General features: G+C 47.5%; 1 protein-coding gene across 1 annotated transcript in view; it reads right to left on the reverse strand.

Moving 5' to 3' along the window:
* The window catches only part of KCNN3 (potassium calcium-activated channel subfamily N member 3), a 279,573-nt gene that overhangs the window by 23,658 nt on the left and 238,903 nt on the right, over positions 1-17,012 (reverse strand). Inside the window, exons 5-7 of the mRNA XM_069218215.1 lie at positions 6,522-6,632; positions 4,629-4,756; positions 3,299-3,368 (exon numbers count right to left, since the gene is read on the reverse strand). Of these exons, the coding sequence (XP_069074316.1) occupies positions 3,299-3,368; positions 4,629-4,756; positions 6,522-6,632 (309 nt within the window). The remainder of the gene's footprint in view (positions 1-3,298; positions 3,369-4,628; positions 4,757-6,521; positions 6,633-17,012) is intronic.

The following is a 17,012-nucleotide window of genomic DNA, read 5'->3' on the forward strand; positions in this document are numbered from 1 at the left end:
GAGATATGAAGCAGAGAGCACTCTCCCTCACCTGTCAGTCCAACATATGGATCGTGAACAAAGGACACATTCCTGTTACCTCTGTCAATCCGACACCAAGAACTGGAGCAGAGAACACATCCACCCACCTCCTCTCAAAACGACAGAGAGATCTGCGCCAAGAGCACACGTTTCTCATCTGTGTCAATCCAATAAGGAGATTTAGTCCAGAGAGCATTCTGTCACCCTTTCTCTCAATCCGACACACAGAAATCTGGGGAGGAGGACATATCTTCCTCAACTTGATCAATCTTGCAGATGAATCTGTAGTAGGAAGTGCATCTCCCTCACCTCTGAAAATCCGACGCAGAGCTTTGGAGTGGAAAGCATATCTCCATCATCTCGATAAATCCAGTATATGGATCCATAGCTGACACAATCCAACATCTACTACATGTAGTAGAGAGCACATTAACCTCACTTCTGTCAAACCAACACAGTGATCTGGAGAAATGTGTACTTCCCCATTAATTCTGTTAACCCAACATGAAGAGCTGAAGCAGAGGGCACACCCCTTTCACTGCTGAAATTCAGCTCAGAGATCTGGAGCAGCGAATACATCCTGCAATTCTGTCAATCCAGCACAGGGTTTTGGAAAATCCGGCATTAAGATCTGGAGCAGACAGCATATTCCTCTCACCTCTGTCAATCCAACATAGAGATCTGGGACTGAGGGCACATCTTTCTCACCACTGTCAGTCCGACACAGAGATACTTAGCAGCAGATGACACATCTCCCTCACTTTGGTCTAACCACCACCGTGCTGCAGAGGTGGTGCGGGTGGTTGTCTAACTTTGGTGCAGGGAATATTGCTCACTACGCAGCGTTTCTATTGTGGGGTTGGTCCCTGAATTTGTAGATAGTTTGTATTCAGCTCTCCTTCTTTGGTCGGGGTCTGGAGGAGTCTAGGTGTTATGTGGTAGTTCCACTGGACACTTTGCATCACTGAGGTAATTCATGCACATAGGATGGCAGGCAGAGTAAGTGCAGAACATCAGGGCTTGAGGCTTGGTTTCAGCTGGGGACGAATGTTCATTCAGCAGCTTCAAATTCAGGAAGGAACCAGGCAGGTCCATAAAGTTTTTGTCAGAGAAGGCTCTCCGAGTGCTAAACGGGAGCTGCATCTTATGTTCACAGGTATTAGTATTCGGCCAGTAGAACTCGACCAGTTGTAGCCAGAATATTGTTCATTGTTAGGTTGGTAGCCAATCAGATTGGGGCTCTCAGTATGAGCTCTCTCACACTCTGGGGAAGCAGATGTGGAATCCTGGTTGTCTTCTAGTCAACATGATGGGATGAGACACTGTGCTGGTTAACTCAGGATTGCACTGCCCCAAGCATGCACTCTGCTTGTCGTGGTGATGTACCACCACCCAAGGAGCCCAAGGTTACATTTTCTTGAGGACACAAAGGGTCATTTGCCATAAATCATTGCAATCAGACTTGGAAAATGTAGAACCTTCTGAACCACCTTTAGATGAATAACCTATATCAACCAAGTTGTTTAATGGTAATGACACTGATTATAATAGCAAATGATTCGCTACCAAGTGGTTTCTCTGATGTGATGACAGAAGCTTTTTTCACAGCGTCACAGTTTTAGATATTAGATACCACATTAGCTGGGTGCAACAGCTAAACTCCGCTACAAGCTGGACAGAACATGCAGACATCTGTTGCTTTCCAAAATGGAAAGCCCACAAGTGCACAAGACACATTCTAGTCCCTTATTATGATTTGTATTTGTAATTGGTATTTATAAAGCACATTATACCCAAAGGTGTCAAAGTGCTAGCACTGGTGAGAAGACAAATACAACGGAAAAACACCTAAAATACTAACATCACAAATGGGTGAAAAGCCAGGTTTTTAGTTGCTTACAAAAGGCTGCATGAGAGGTATAACTCGCAATATGGGTGGGCAGAGTATGACACAGCTTAGTAGCTGCGACAGAGAAAGAGTGATCACCCCACCTGGTCTTCCGAAATTTGGGAATTATCACCTTTTTAAGAGAAAAAGACCTCAGCTGTCTCTTAGGGAAGTACCAATGAAAAGCAGTTCTCAGGGGCATCAGCCCCTGTAGACTGAGAGTTAATGAACCAGACGAAGGGCTTTAAAGGTCACTCGCTTCCTTACTGGCAGCCAGTGTAGGGAACAGATACCTTCCCGGACAGACATACATTTGGTACATCCAAAACCAGTCGAGCAGCAGAGCTCGGAACGAATTATATTTCTATAAGATTGTGCATAGATAAAACCTGAAACGAAAGTAAGTTTCGAGTACGTCTCCAAAATATTTGCATCATAAAATATATATGTGTATTCTCTGGTCATCACTTCACTTTTGCTTTGGGAACCTAAAGAAAGCCCCAGGCTTTGCAGAATTTCAAGAGTAGGTTGACTTTCCCAATTAATGTCCTTATACATGGAAAGAGACTAGTTAGTATTAGATTATGAAGCAGACAACTGACCCTTAACTTATGCAAGATTGATCTCTTTGAGGTTTTTAACTAATATTTCCAGTTTATTCAGGAAAACACCTAGGGTTACTGATTTTATAGTGCACGCTATATTATAACTGGCACCCAATCATTGGCATGCTATGTTCTATACCAGCCTCATGTCCCCTACCTCAGGTCACAGAGTAGCCAAAAGATCTACATTATGTCCACTGCTGTACTCCTGCTATACAGAGCTGTCCTTTGCTTTACCTTTGAGTGCTATCCCTTAGTTACTTACAGAGTATTTCAATTTATGATTTAATGGAATCAAATCCTTAGTAACTTTTGTTGTGTCTTTATTAAAGTTTAGAACAAATTATTAACCTGAAATTTCACAAACAGTGGATTGTTCAGAGGTTTCTATTATGAATAATAGTTTTAACCATTGAAGCTCAGTATATTATGGGCTAGCAACCATTCATCAAGAACAGATGTTTACTTGAAGCATCTCAAGGTTTTCTGTTGTCCTTTCTAAAGGCTCAAATATGTATATCCATGAGTAAATCTCAGTCGGGCTGAAGAACCAGTAAAGGATACGTTTCAGTCTCCGCCATAAGGCATCAAAGCGGGAACTTTCCCTGTGCACACAAAACCGACCAAATCATTTGGAAATCTTTGGTGAACACCATGGATGCACAGTAGAGCTCTTGTCGAGTTGAATGCTATCTGTGAGAATCCCAACATCTCTAGGGACTGCTGTAGAAAGGACACCTTAGTAATAAGGATCTCCTGAAGAAGAAGGGAAGATGAGGCTTACCTTGGAGAGGTCCACAAGAGTGTTGGCCTGGTCACTGAGTTTCCTCTGCTCCATCTTAACACTTCTCAGCCTGGGGAAACAAACATGGAAGGGTCATGAACTTGGGAACACTCCATAATTTTTAAGACAAACAACATGGAATGACAGGAACTCCCATTCCCCCAGGCCCTAACATGATGTCTAGAGAATGGAAGAAAAATGAATAACTTCCTGTCTAGAGGCGGGGCCCTCCATTCAATAACTACTTGCCCCACTGAAGGATCAGAAACATACCGCACTTCCCTAACCTCTTTCTTAAATAGGACACTCCTCTAAGCAACACTTTGGATGCAACTTTAATATAACTACTTCATGTTGGAGATTAAGGGCCTGATTCTAACTTTGGAGGACGGTGTTAAACCGTCCCAAAAGTGGCGGATATACCACCTACCGTATTACGAGTCCATTATATCCTATGGAACTCGTAATACAGTAGGTGGTATATCCGCCACTTTTGGGACGGTTTAACACCGTCCTCCAAAGTTAGAATCAGGCCCTTAGGGTTTACTCTATACTGTAAACTTCTAAACCCCAAATATGAAGTGTTATCTAAAATCTGGATACATCGGAGGTGAAACATTGAGCTCAGTGCAAAGAAACAGATATCATGCTGAGAGAACAGACTATAAGTACAGAAGAGTTTCCCTCTTTTATGTTCCGACATAAGGCAACAGGATGGTAGAGTCCACCCTGTCAAATGATAATTCTCTTATTGATAGAAAGCTTTTGTCCAACACTGATCTGGATTCCCAAGTTTTTATAACCTAATAATCAAGGACATGGTGGTCTCATGTGCACCCAGGAATGTATTCTGCCGCTATGCAAAGCTACAGTTATCATGGCTTCCTTGTGGCACCCTACAATTAAGTCAACCCAAGAACCTCCCTTGACAGTGGACAGACTACAAAGTGGATTGTTTTACAAATATATCAAGAAACAGATAAGACAGACAAATTAATGAACCCTTGAATGCATCATTTATCATCATGCACCACAGCTCCTGAATTAAGGTATGTCAGCTTTAAGACATCATAATGCATCAGAATTTCATCTGATTCAGTCTCTTGTCATACCCTTGGTAGACACCAACTTCCTTTTCCCAACAACTGTTGCTAGTTGGTAGAGAGCCACTGAAAGTTCTTGCCTCTCCCCTAGTCTTGACAGAAATGAATTGCTCTTCTTTTCCTGTCTCCTCTCGGCTGAGAATCATTGCTTCCCCCTGCCAGACATGCCCTTGGTGGAGATTCAAAGTGCTCACTTGCCTCTCAGAAACCTGCAAAGCCTCACTTACTGATGGATAGCCTGAAGAAACTTTCTCTGGTGTTTTCTCACTTTAGCGTGGTCAATCTTTTTCAACAGCTTGGTGTGTTTGTATATGAGCCAGGTTTCTCGGAGAACGTTGGCAGCTGCATTCTTTATCTATAGGGAGAGAAAAGCAAATGGCAGGCACTAGTGGCTTCTCCAGTGAACAAAGTCAAGGATGGGTGGGAGGAGGTCACTGAGGGAGCACACATTTTCTCAAAGATGACAGGAAGGTAAGTCAGGGAGTAACTAGAGACCAATAAATTACAAACAGGGAATAAGAGAGGCAATGAGGAAAGGATAATTTTGTCACTGCAGTCAGGGTCACAAGGTAGTGAAATTATCTAGTGGCACTGACCTCAGAGGACCTTTAAGTGAGAGGTACAGTAAAGCATTGAAAGGCTACATGGATTGAAATTCATAAGGGTTACACCCCCGTGGTATCTAAGGAGCTCACACATAAATGTGAAAGGAACTTCACAGTAAGCAAAGGTAGAAGACTCAAAAGCCCACAAAAATCCTACTGTTGGGGCAAAAATCCCCAATCTAGTTTAAGGTGAGTCAGAGTGGGAGTACTAACACAACAGTGGAGCTGGGTTCAGAAGTTTTGTAAAGGACAGTAAGCTGACAAAACAGTACCCTATTGCTAGTGATGGAGTGATCTACAAGAAACACATTGCACGACAAAACACATCATGTAAACCTCAAAGTACAACACAACCTAACTATAGCGCCCCACTTATCTATCACACCTTGTTCAAGGAATCCTTGGATACACTTACCAAACAATGGATTGAGGACTCAGTCATAACAACACAACATGAAATAACATTACATTACATAACATAACATGTTAATACATGATGTAACCATACACACCAAACAGGGGTCTACTGGAAAACAGAATTTTTATAGTGATGGGGATGAACATGGTATGCAGTACCCAGGAGTGGAGAGCGGTTTACTTTTTTTTTTTTTAATACTGACTCAGAGGTATGTGTAATCTCAAAAGTTTTGACATAAGACTGCCATTTAGTGTAACACTCTAATAATTATAGAGGGGACACCTAAGCATCAATTCCTGCCTTGATTTGCCTTTGTAAAGTGACATAAACCTCTGCTTCCATTGGCCAAAAGCTCATATAAATCTGGGGGGGGGGGGGGGGGAGGTTGTTTAACAGGTCTAGAGAGGGTGGAGTTGGGCACTGCACAGTGTTTTGATCTTTTGGTAATAATTGACATTAATGAACCATAGCTTGCTCCATATATGATGGTATGAGCCTCTTGTAACTAATGTCGCACTATGAAGAGAACTGACACACAAAGGAGAGCTATATGCCACCCTATGCCCACAAGTGGAAATTTGACGGTATTTAAAATACACACAAGTGGAATACTCTGGGCGTCTCGTATCCACAGGTGAGAATTTGTGGAGGACTTCATCTTTCAGTACAGAATGTGAGTATGTGTAAAACTGTTTAGGCTGGGAATATCGAATCCCAAATATTAATGGGACAAAATATCATTACTACAATATTGAGGGTCAAAGTATTGAAATTTAAGTTTCTATAAATTTTTTGTACCTAAATCAACATTTAAATATCTTGGCAATATATATATATATATATATATATATATATATATATATATATATATACACACACACACACACACGCCCTTCCACATCGATATTGTGGTAACGATATTCTGTCCCATCGATATATGGGATTCAATATTCCCTACTACAACAGTGTAAATCCAGCCTTGATGGTTGAGGGTTTGCTCTGGGCAGAGCAATGCCCCGTTTCAGTGTCCACAGGCAGTTGACAGCAGGAGTCAAGCACTAGAGTTCTAAGCCTGGTAATGTCAGGGCACCTCTTACCCGCTTGGTCAGCTGAGTGTCCATCATGAAGTTGTGCACATGTTTCTCAGCTTTCGTGAGTTCCAGTTTCCTTGCAACCACTGCAACTACCAAAGCGGTGCAACCAGCGCCCTTGGGTGAAAGAATGAGAAAGAATGATTTAGTCAGCAAGGTGCAGTCCCACAATGACAAGACAACACCAACAAATAATGTGGGGCAACCAGAAACTTTCGAAAGAGAATCACAAGGTGGATTAACTAAACCAGTGGAATGCAGCCAACCTTCTAAAAAGAACACAAAAGAATATCTCAACTGAAATAGAGCAGAGACCACCGCAACCCAAGACAAAAATTCAAACAAGGTGGTCTAGCCCATCTTTTGCAGCCAGTGAACAACACCAAGTGGTGATGCAACCAACATAATGCAGTCACCATCACCATAAGCTCAAAGAAAATCTCAAAATACTAACTCAATCAAGGTTGTGGGGCCTTGCTGTGTTGGGTATTGTTAGACCTGACAGCCTTAGGGTAGTCACCCCTAACTTTTTGCCTGCCTCCCTCCTCGTTTTTGGATACTGTTTTTGCTGGTTTTTAGACTCTGCGCACTTTACCACTGCTAACCAGTGATAAAGTGTATATGCTCTCTCTCTGTAAACATGATAACTTTGGATCATACCTGATTGAACTATTTAATCTACTTATAAGTCCCCAGTCATGTGCACTCCAGGTGCCTAGGGCATATAGATTAAATGCTACTAGTGGACCCGCAGCACGGATTGTGCCATCCACTTAAGTAGCCCCTTTTCCTTGTCCCAGGCCTACCATTGCTAGGCCTGTGTGTGCAGTTTCACTGCCACCTCGACTTGGCATTTAAAAGTACTTGCCAAGCCTAGAACTCCCCTTTTTCTGCATATAAGTCACCCTTAATGTGTGCCCTGGGTATCCCCTAGAGCAGGGTGCTGTGTAGGTAAAAGACAGGACATGTACCTGTGTAGTTATATGTCCTGGTAGTGTAAAACTCCTAAATTCGTTTTTGCACTACTGGGAGACCTGCTCCCTTCATAGGCTAACATTGGGGCTGCCCTCACACACTGTTGAAGTGGCAGCTGCTGATCTGAAAGGAGCAGGGAGGTCATATTTAGTATGGCCAGAATGGTAATACAAAATCCTACTGACTGGTGAAGTCGGATTTAATATTACTATTCTAGAAATGCCACTTTTAGAAAGTGAGCATTTCTTTGCACTTAAATCCTTCTGTGCCTTACAATCCACGTCTGGCTAGGTTTAGTTGACAGCTCCTTGTGCATTCACTCAGACACACCCCAAACACAGGGTACTCAGCCTCACTTGCATACATCTGCATTTTGAATGGGTCTTCCTGGGCTGGGAGGGTGGAGGGCCTGCCCTCACACAAAGGACTGCCACACCCCCTACTGGGACCCTGGCAGACAGGATTGAACTGAAAGGGGACCTGGTGCACTTCTTAGCCACTCTTTGAAGTCTCCCCCACTTCAAAGGCACATTTGGGTATAAAACAGGGCCTCTGCCCTACCTCATCAGACACTTGCTGGAGAAGAAACCGGAACCAGAAACTACATCCTGCCAAGAAGAACTGCCTGGCTGCTCAAAGGACTCACCTGTCTGCTTTCTACAAAGGACTGCTGTCTTGCTGTTGCCCTGCTGCCTTGCTGAACTCTTGTCTGGCTGTGAAAGTGCTCTCCAAGGGCTTGGATAGAGCTTGCCTCCTGTTCCTTGAAGTCTCAGGACCAAAAAGACTTCTTCCTTTCACTTGGACGCTCCGTGTGCCGAAACTTTCGACGCACAGCTTGTTTCGCGGCGAGGAAAACGCCGCACACCGACGCTGATCGACGCGACGCCCTCGGGGCGATCGAGACTTCGACGCACAACCTCGCAAGGACAAAGCCGCTCGACTTTCCAGGAGAAATCGACGCGACGCCCACCGTGAGTGCGAAACTTTGACGCACGGCCTCGCAAGGACAACGCCGCCCGACTTCCAAGGAGAAATCGACGCGACGCCTGCCGTGAGACCAAACTTTCGACGCACGGCCTCGCAAGGACAACGCCGCCCGACTTCCAAGGAGAAATCGACGCGACGCCTACCGTGAGATCGAAACTTCGACGCGCAGCCCCGCAGAACGACGCGCAGCCGGAAAACAAGCAGGAGAATCCACGCACAGACCCGGGACATCTGGTAATCCCCGCGATCCACAAAAAGAGACTGTCTGCGCGCCGGAAAACGACGCCCGACTTCCCCGCGTGGAAAAGACCGACGCAAGTCTGTGTGTGCTGAGGAGAAATCGACGCACACACCCCTTTTTCCACGCATCTCTTCTCCTGTGGCCCTCTGAGGAGATTTTCCACCAGAAACCAGGTACTTTGTGCTTGAAAGACACTGTATTGCATTCTAAAGGACTTAAGACACTCTATATCACTTCCCTGTGATATTTCTACAATTTTCCATTGCAACTTTATTCTTTTTGACCTACAATTATCCTGATAAATATTATATATTTTTCTAAACACTGTGTGGTGTATTTTTGTGGTGCTATATGGTGGTATTGTATGATTTATTGCACAAATACTTTACACATTGCCTTCTAAGTTAAGCCTGACTGCTCGTGCCAAGCTACCAGAGGGTGGGCACAGGATAATCTTGGATAGTGTGTGACTTACCCTGACTAGAGTGAGGGCTTTTGCTTGGACAGGAGGTAACCTGACTGCCAACCAGAAACCCCATTTCTAACATTGGTGATCAGCGGTGAGGATAGGACTTGTATTTGTGCAGTGACATACAGTAGCTAAGTATTTCACTACATACCCACAGTTGAAGGTCAACTTGGTTTTTATCTCTTTTTGAAAATCCGTTTTGTTTTCCTGACAATTTTCAAAAACTAAATCCTCACTCAACATGTCTCTGACTGGGTCTCAGACAGGGGACTTTGACCTAGTCCAGTTGGATACATACACGGTCAAACAACTAAGAGGATTCTGCAGGGCATTAAGGGTACCCACCCAAGGGGCCTCCAGAAAGGAGGACTTTCAAGTGGCGCTGAGGGCCTGGGCAGAAGCCCATTTAGAGGATGATGAGGAAGAGGAGCCAGAAAATGGCCCCTCAGAAGGATTTCCACTATCTATGGATGGTGTTACCACTGCAATTGTGCACCCTTCCAGACCAGGGAGCAGTGTCTCCATGCAAAGCCTGACCGCAGAGGAAAGGAGAGAAGAAAGGGAGTTCCAATTGCAAATGGCAAAACTGAAAATTGAGGCACAACAGGAGGAGAAGAGGGCAGAAAGAGAAGCCAAACAAGCTGAGGCTGAAAGAGCAGCCAAACAGATTGAAGCTGAAAGAACAGCCAAACAAGTGGAAGCTGAAAGAGCGTTGGCTGAAAAGAAACTATTGTTGGCTCATGAACTGAGTCTCAAGGAGCTGGAGATCAAGGCAAGACAGTCTGAATCCAGCAATAATGGTGGCAGCATACAGACAGGACCTGCTGGAGAAAAGAAGGTTCGTATACCCAAAAATGTGGTGCCCAGTTTTGTGGTGGGAGATGACATAGATAAATGGTTAGCTGCTTATGAAGTTGCACTAAGGGCTCATGAGGTTCCTGAAGGGCAATGGGGGGTAGCTATGTGGGGTTATGTGCCGCCATTGGGGAGGGACACACTTCTCACATTGGATCCACCGGATCAAAACACATACCCACTCCAGAAAGCCACTTTACTTGCCAAGTTTGGGCTGACCCCTGAGGGATACCGTCAGAGGTTCAGGGACAGCACCAAACAAACCACACAAACATGGGTAGATTTCTTTGATTTCTCTAGTAAGGCACTGAATGGATGGGTGCGGGGCAACAAAGTAGCAGATTATAAAGGTTTATATGACTTGATCCTGAGAGAGCATATGCTTAATGTTACTTATACCGATTTGCGCCAGCACCTAGTGGATAGTAAGCTGACTGATCCCAGGAAGCTTGCTGAGGAGGCGGACCTCTGGGTTAGCACCAGAGTGTCCAAAAAGGTACCTGGGGGGGACTCCCACAAAGGTGGTCAGGGTTCCCAACAGAAGAAAGAGGGGGGAGATAAACTTACAGATAAGGAACTCTCTAAAGGCCCCCAAAAGAATTCCCAGGGAGGGGGTGGCAACCCTTCCTTTTCCAAATTTGGGAAGAAACCAGGGACATTTGACAGGTCAGGAAAATCTAGCCCCAAATGCATGGAGTGTTACCAATATGGTCACTACAAAGGCGATCCACAGTGCCCCAAGAGGGCACCGTCCACTACCGGACAGGCGCCTGGGTTGACTAGTGTAGCACTCGGGGGGGAGATGGACCCCACTAGCTTTGGGGAGCAGGTAGAGATTTCCCTAGTGTCCCTGGGAGAAGGAGAAATGATGTCCAAGGTCCACATGCCTAAAAATACTTCCAAGTACCGGCAGTGGGTCCTCATTGATGGGCAGAAGGTGGAGGCTCTGCGTGACACAGGAGCCAGTATGACTACTATCAAGAGTCAGCTGGTGTCCACAGAGCAGATAATCCCGAATACATTCCACCAGGTCATAGTCGCTGACAACCGCGAGAGTCACCTACCGGTGGCTCGGGTTCCCTTTGAGTGGGGGGGGGTCTCTGGTACTCTGAAAGTAGCTGTGAGTCCTGCCATGCCTGTAGATTGTCTGTTAGGCAATGATCTAGAGCATACTGCTTGGAAAGAAGTAGAGCTCAGATCTCACCTGGAGATGTTAGGGTTACCTGAGTGGGTCTGCATGACCACCCGGTCCATGGCTGACCGAGAGGGAAGTCAAGGGCACCTGGAGCCTGGAACGATGGCCCAGGGAGCTGCCAAGAGGAGGGACGAGGGGCGCGGGAAACCGGCCCCAGAAGTTCCCACAGTGGCTGACGGGGCTCCTGAGGAGGAGACTCCCGAGCCAACTGGGGAAGACATTGCCACCCTAGGTGACTTACCGGAGCTTGCTGGCTGGCAAGTTGAGGGTGGACCCACCAGGGAGGAATTCTGCCAGGCGCAGAAAGAGTGTCCCACTCTAGAAGGGTTGAGGAAACAAGCCTTAAACCAGGCAGCAGGTGACGCCTCTGGCAATCACCACCTATATTGGGAGAATGATCTCCTCTACAGTGAGCCTAGGGTTCCGGTCTTTGGGGCAGCACGTGTGCTGGTGGTCCCCCAATGTTACCGAGCCTTCCTACTGGGTCTGGCTCACGACATTCCCCTGGCAGGACATTTGGGACAAGACAAGACCTTCAACAGGCTTGTCAACCACTTTCACTGGCCCAAAATGAGGACACACTCAGACAAGTTCTGCAGGGCTTGTCCTACCTGCCAGGCTAGTGGTAAAGCAGGAAAGAGGGTTAAAACCCCCCTGATTCCACTTCCTGTCGTTGGCACCCCCTTTGAAAGGGTGGGCGTCGACATTGTTGGCCCCTTGGACCCCAAAACTGCCTTAGGCAACAGGTTTATCCTGGTTTTGGTGGACCATGCCACCCGGTACCCAGAGGCAATCCCTCTGAGGACCGTAACTGCATCGGTGGTAGCCAGAACCCTGATGGGGATATTTACCCGTGTGGGATTCCCCAAGGAGATAGTGTCTGACAGAGGCACTAACTTCATGTCCGCGTACATGAAGCATCTGTGGGATGCGTGTGGTGTAACCTACAAGTTCACCACACCCTATCACCCCCAGTCTAATGGGCTTGTGGAGAGATTCAACAAGACCCTGAAAGGCATGATTGGTGGCCTCCCTGAGGCCATGAGGCGTAAATGGGACGTCCTCTTACCATGCCTTCTCTTTGCTTACAGAGAGGTCCCCCAGAGGGGGGTAGGGTTCAGTCCCTTTGAGCTTCTCTATGGGTACCCCGTCAGGGGACCCTTAAGCATTGTCAAGGAGGGATTGGAGAACTCTCCAAAGACACCCCCTCAGGACGTGGTCAGCTACATGTTGGCCCTCCGCAATCAGATGACCCGCTTCTGGAAAGAGGCCCAAAGTAACCTGGAGGCCAGTCAAGAGGTGATGAAACAATGGTATGACCAGAAGGCCACTCTGGTAGAGTTTCAACCTGGAGACAAAGTGTGGGTAATGGAGCCAGTAGAGCCCAGAGCTCTCCAGGACCGCTGGTCTGGCCCATTTGAAGTAAAGGAGCGGAAAGGGGAGGCCACTTACCTAGTGGACCTCCAAACCCCTAGGAACCCCCTAAGGGTGCTCCACGTGAACCGACTAAAAGCTCATTTTGAGAGGTCGGAGATCAACATGCTTCTGGTCACAGATGAAGGAATGGAAGAGGAGAGTGAACCTCTCCCTGACCTCCTCTCTGCCCAAGAAGGTGATGGGTCCGTAAGCGGGGTCATTCTGTCTGACTCCCTGACTCTAAACCAGAAAGGAGACTGCTATGAGCTGTTAGAGCAGTTCTCCCCCCTCTTCTCCCTTACTCCGGGACTGACCCACCTCTGTGTTCATGATATTGACACCGGTGACAGTCTCCCTGTGAAAAACAAAATTTACAGGTTGTCAGATAAGGTGAAGGCCAGCATCAAGGAGGAGGTCTCCAAGATGTTGACGCTAGGGGTTATTGAGAAGTCCAGTAGTCCCTGGGCCAGCCCAGTGGTGTTGGTCCCCAAGGCTACTGCCCCAGGCGCGAAGCCAGAACTCCGGTTCTGCGTGGACTACCGGGGTCTCAACTCAGTCACACGGACTGATGCTCACCCCATCCCCCGAGCTGATGAGCTCGTGGACAGGCTAGGCGCTGCCAAGTTCCTGAGTACGTTTGATCTTACTTCAGGGTACTGGCAGATCGCCCTGACTGAGGGGGCTAAGGAAAGGTCCGCCTTTTCCACCCCTGACGGCCATTACCAGTTCCGGGTGATGCCGTTTGGATTGAAAAATGCCCCCGCTACCTTCCAACGGTTGGTTAACGGGGTCCTGGCTGGCAAGGATGCCTTCTGTGCAGCCTACCTGGATGACATAGCTGTCTACAGTTCCAGCTGGGAGGAACACCTGCTCCACCTCAAGGAGGTGCTTCAGGCCCTGCAACAGGCAGGCCTGACCATCAAGGCTAGTAAGTGCCAGATTGGGCAGGGTTCCGTGGTGTACTTGGGACACCTAGTAGGTGGTGGCAAGGTGCAGCCACTCCAGGCCAAGATCGAAACTATCAAGGCCTGGCAACCACCTCGAACCCAGACTGAGGTGAGGGCCTTTTTAGGCCTCACCGGCTACTACCGCAGGTTTGTCAAGGGCTATGGTACCATTGTGTCCCCCTTGACACAACTCACGTCCAAGAAGCAACCTAGGTTGGTGAATTGGACAGAGGCTTGTCAGAAAGCCTTTGACGCCCTAAAGGAAGCCATGTGCACGGCCCCCGTGCTCAAGGCCCCTGACTACTCCCAGGAATTTATCGTGCAGACAGACGCTTCAGAGCATGGCATAGGGGCAGTCCTAGCACAGCTAAATGAGGAGGGCCAAGATCAACCGGTAGTCTTTATTAGCAGAAGGCTATTACCACGGGAACAGAGGTGGAGTGCTATTGAAAGAGAAGCTTTTGCTGTGGTCTGGGCACTGAAGAAGCTGAGGCCCTACCTGTTTGGGACTCACTTCCTAGTTCAGACAGACCACAGGCCCCTCAGATGGCTCATGCAGATGAGGGGTGAGAATCCAAAACTTCTGAGGTGGTCCATTTCCCTACAGGGGATGGACTTTACGGTGGAACATCGCCCAGGGGTTGACCACGCCAATGCTGATGGTCTCTCCAGGTACTTCCGCCTTAGCGATGAGAGCTCCCAGGAGGTCGGGTAGCTCTCCCCACTTTCAGCTGGGGGGGACACATGTTAGACCTGACAGCCTTAGGGTAGTCACCCCTAACTTTTTGCCTGCCTCCCTCCTCGTTTTTGGATACTGTTTTTGCTGGTTTTTAGACTCTGCGCACTTTACCACTGCTAACCAGTGATAAAGTGTATATGCTCTCTCTCTGTAAACATGATAACTTTGGATCATACCTGATTGAACTATTTAATCTACTTATAAGTCCCCAGTCATGTGCACTCCAGGTGCCTAGGGCATATAGATTAAATGCTACTAGTGGACCCGCAGCACGGATTGTGCCATCCACTTAAGTAGCCCCTTTTCCTTGTCCCAGGCCTACCATTGCTAGGCCTGTGTGTGCAGTTTCACTGCCACCTCGACTTGGCATTTAAAAGTACTTGCCAAGCCTAGAACTCCCCTTTTTCTGCATATAAGTCACCCTTAATGTGTGCCCTGGGTATCCCCTAGAGCAGGGTGCTGTGTAGGTAAAAGACAGGACATGTACCTGTGTAGTTATATGTCCTGGTAGTGTAAAACTCCTAAATTCGTTTTTGCACTACTGGGAGACCTGCTCCCTTCATAGGCTAACATTGGGGCTGCCCTCACACACTGTTGAAGTGGCAGCTGCTGATCTGAAAGGAGCAGGGAGGTCATATTTAGTATGGCCAGAATGGTAATACAAAATCCTACTGACTGGTGAAGTCGGATTTAATATTACTATTCTAGAAATGCCACTTTTAGAAAGTGAGCATTTCTTTGCACTTAAATCCTTCTGTGCCTTACAATCCACGTCTGGCTAGGTTTAGTTGACAGCTCCTTGTGCATTCACTCAGACACACCCCAAACACAGGGTACTCAGCCTCACTTGCATACATCTGCATTTTGAATGGGTCTTCCTGGGCTGGGAGGGTGGAGGGCCTGCCCTCACACAAAGGACTGCCACACCCCCTACTGGGACCCTGGCAGACAGGATTGAACTGAAAGGGGACCTGGTGCACTTCTTAGCCACTCTTTGAAGTCTCCCCCACTTCAAAGGCACATTTGGGTATAAAACAGGGCCTCTGCCCTACCTCATCAGACACTTGCTGGAGAAGAAACCGGAACCAGAAACTACATCCTGCCAAGAAGAACTGCCTGGCTGCTCAAAGGACTCACCTGTCTGCTTTCTACAAAGGACTGCTGTCTTGCTGTTGCCCTGCTGCCTTGCTGAACTCTTGTCTGGCTGTGAAAGTGCTCTCCAAGGGCTTGGATAGAGCTTGCCTCCTGTTCCTTGAAGTCTCAGGACCAAAAAGACTTCTTCCTTTCACTTGGACGCTCCGTGTGCCGAAACTTTCGACGCACAGCTTGTTTCGCGGCGAGGAAAACGCCGCACACCGACGCTGATCGACGCGACGCCCTCGGGGCGATCGAGACTTCGACGCACAACCTCGCAAGGACAAAGCCGCTCGACTTTCCAGGAGAAATCGACGCGACGCCCACCGTGAGTGCGAAACTTTGACGCACGGCCTCGCAAGGACAACGCCGCCCGACTTCCAAGGAGAAATCGACGCGACGCCTGCCGTGAGACCAAACTTTCGACGCACGGCCTCGCAAGGACAACGCCGCCCGACTTCCAAGGAGAAATCGACGCGACGCCTACCGTGAGATCGAAACTTCGACGCGCAGCCCCGCAGAACGACGCGCAGCCGGAAAACAAGCAGGAGAATCCACGCACAGACCCGGGACATCTGGTAATCCCCGCGATCCACAAAAAGAGACTGTCTGCGCGCCGGAAAACGACGCCCGACTTCCCCGCGTGGAAAAGACCGACGCAAGTCTGTGTGTGCTGAGGAGAAATCGACGCACACACCCCTTTTTCCACGCATCTCTTCTCCTGTGGCCCTCTGAGGAGATTTTCCACCAGAAACCAGGTACTTTGTGCTTGAAAGACACTGTATTGCATTCTAAAGGACTTAAGACACTCTATATCACTTCCCTGTGATATTTCTACAATTTTCCATTGCAACTTTATTCTTTTTGACCTACAATTATCCTGATAAATATTATATATTTTTCTAAACACTGTGTGGTGTATTTTTGTGGTGCTATATGGTGGTATTGTATGATTTATTGCACAAATACTTTACACATTGCCTTCTAAGTTAAGCCTGACTGCTCGTGCCAAGCTACCAGAGGGTGGGCACAGGATAATCTTGGATAGTGTGTGACTTACCCTGACTAGAGTGAGGGCTTTTGCTTGGACAGGAGGTAACCTGACTGCCAACCAGAAACCCCATTTCTAACAGGTATACCTTGCAATGGGCAATTCTCTGCTGCAAGGGACACAAATATATATTGCTGGTCCCCTCAATTCACTGAGGGACAGAATGAACAGACCCAGGCAACAACTAATGCAGCAGAATCAGCACGCTGGGCTCAGGGAAAACAAGAATACCACACCCCACATTGGGGCAATTAATTACTTAACGACTGCGGCATGACATGTGCACTCCAGTCACAGACAGAGTCTGGGACAAATGTGACAAAAAATAACTTGGCCAAGGCTGGGGACCCAGCACTCTTCAGGCCAATTAAAAACAAGAACCTAATCAACGAGATGCAGAACACTTAGTGCATCTCAAGAAGAACAACCACACCAGTGTTCTCCTGCTGCAAAGTTACTCACCCCGAATGGTACAAACAAGACGCTAC

Source organism: Pleurodeles waltl, chromosome 12 (genome assembly GCF_031143425.1).
Source record: "Pleurodeles waltl isolate 20211129_DDA chromosome 12, aPleWal1.hap1.20221129, whole genome shotgun sequence".
Taxonomy (NCBI): domain Eukaryota; kingdom Metazoa; phylum Chordata; class Amphibia; order Caudata; family Salamandridae; genus Pleurodeles; species Pleurodeles waltl.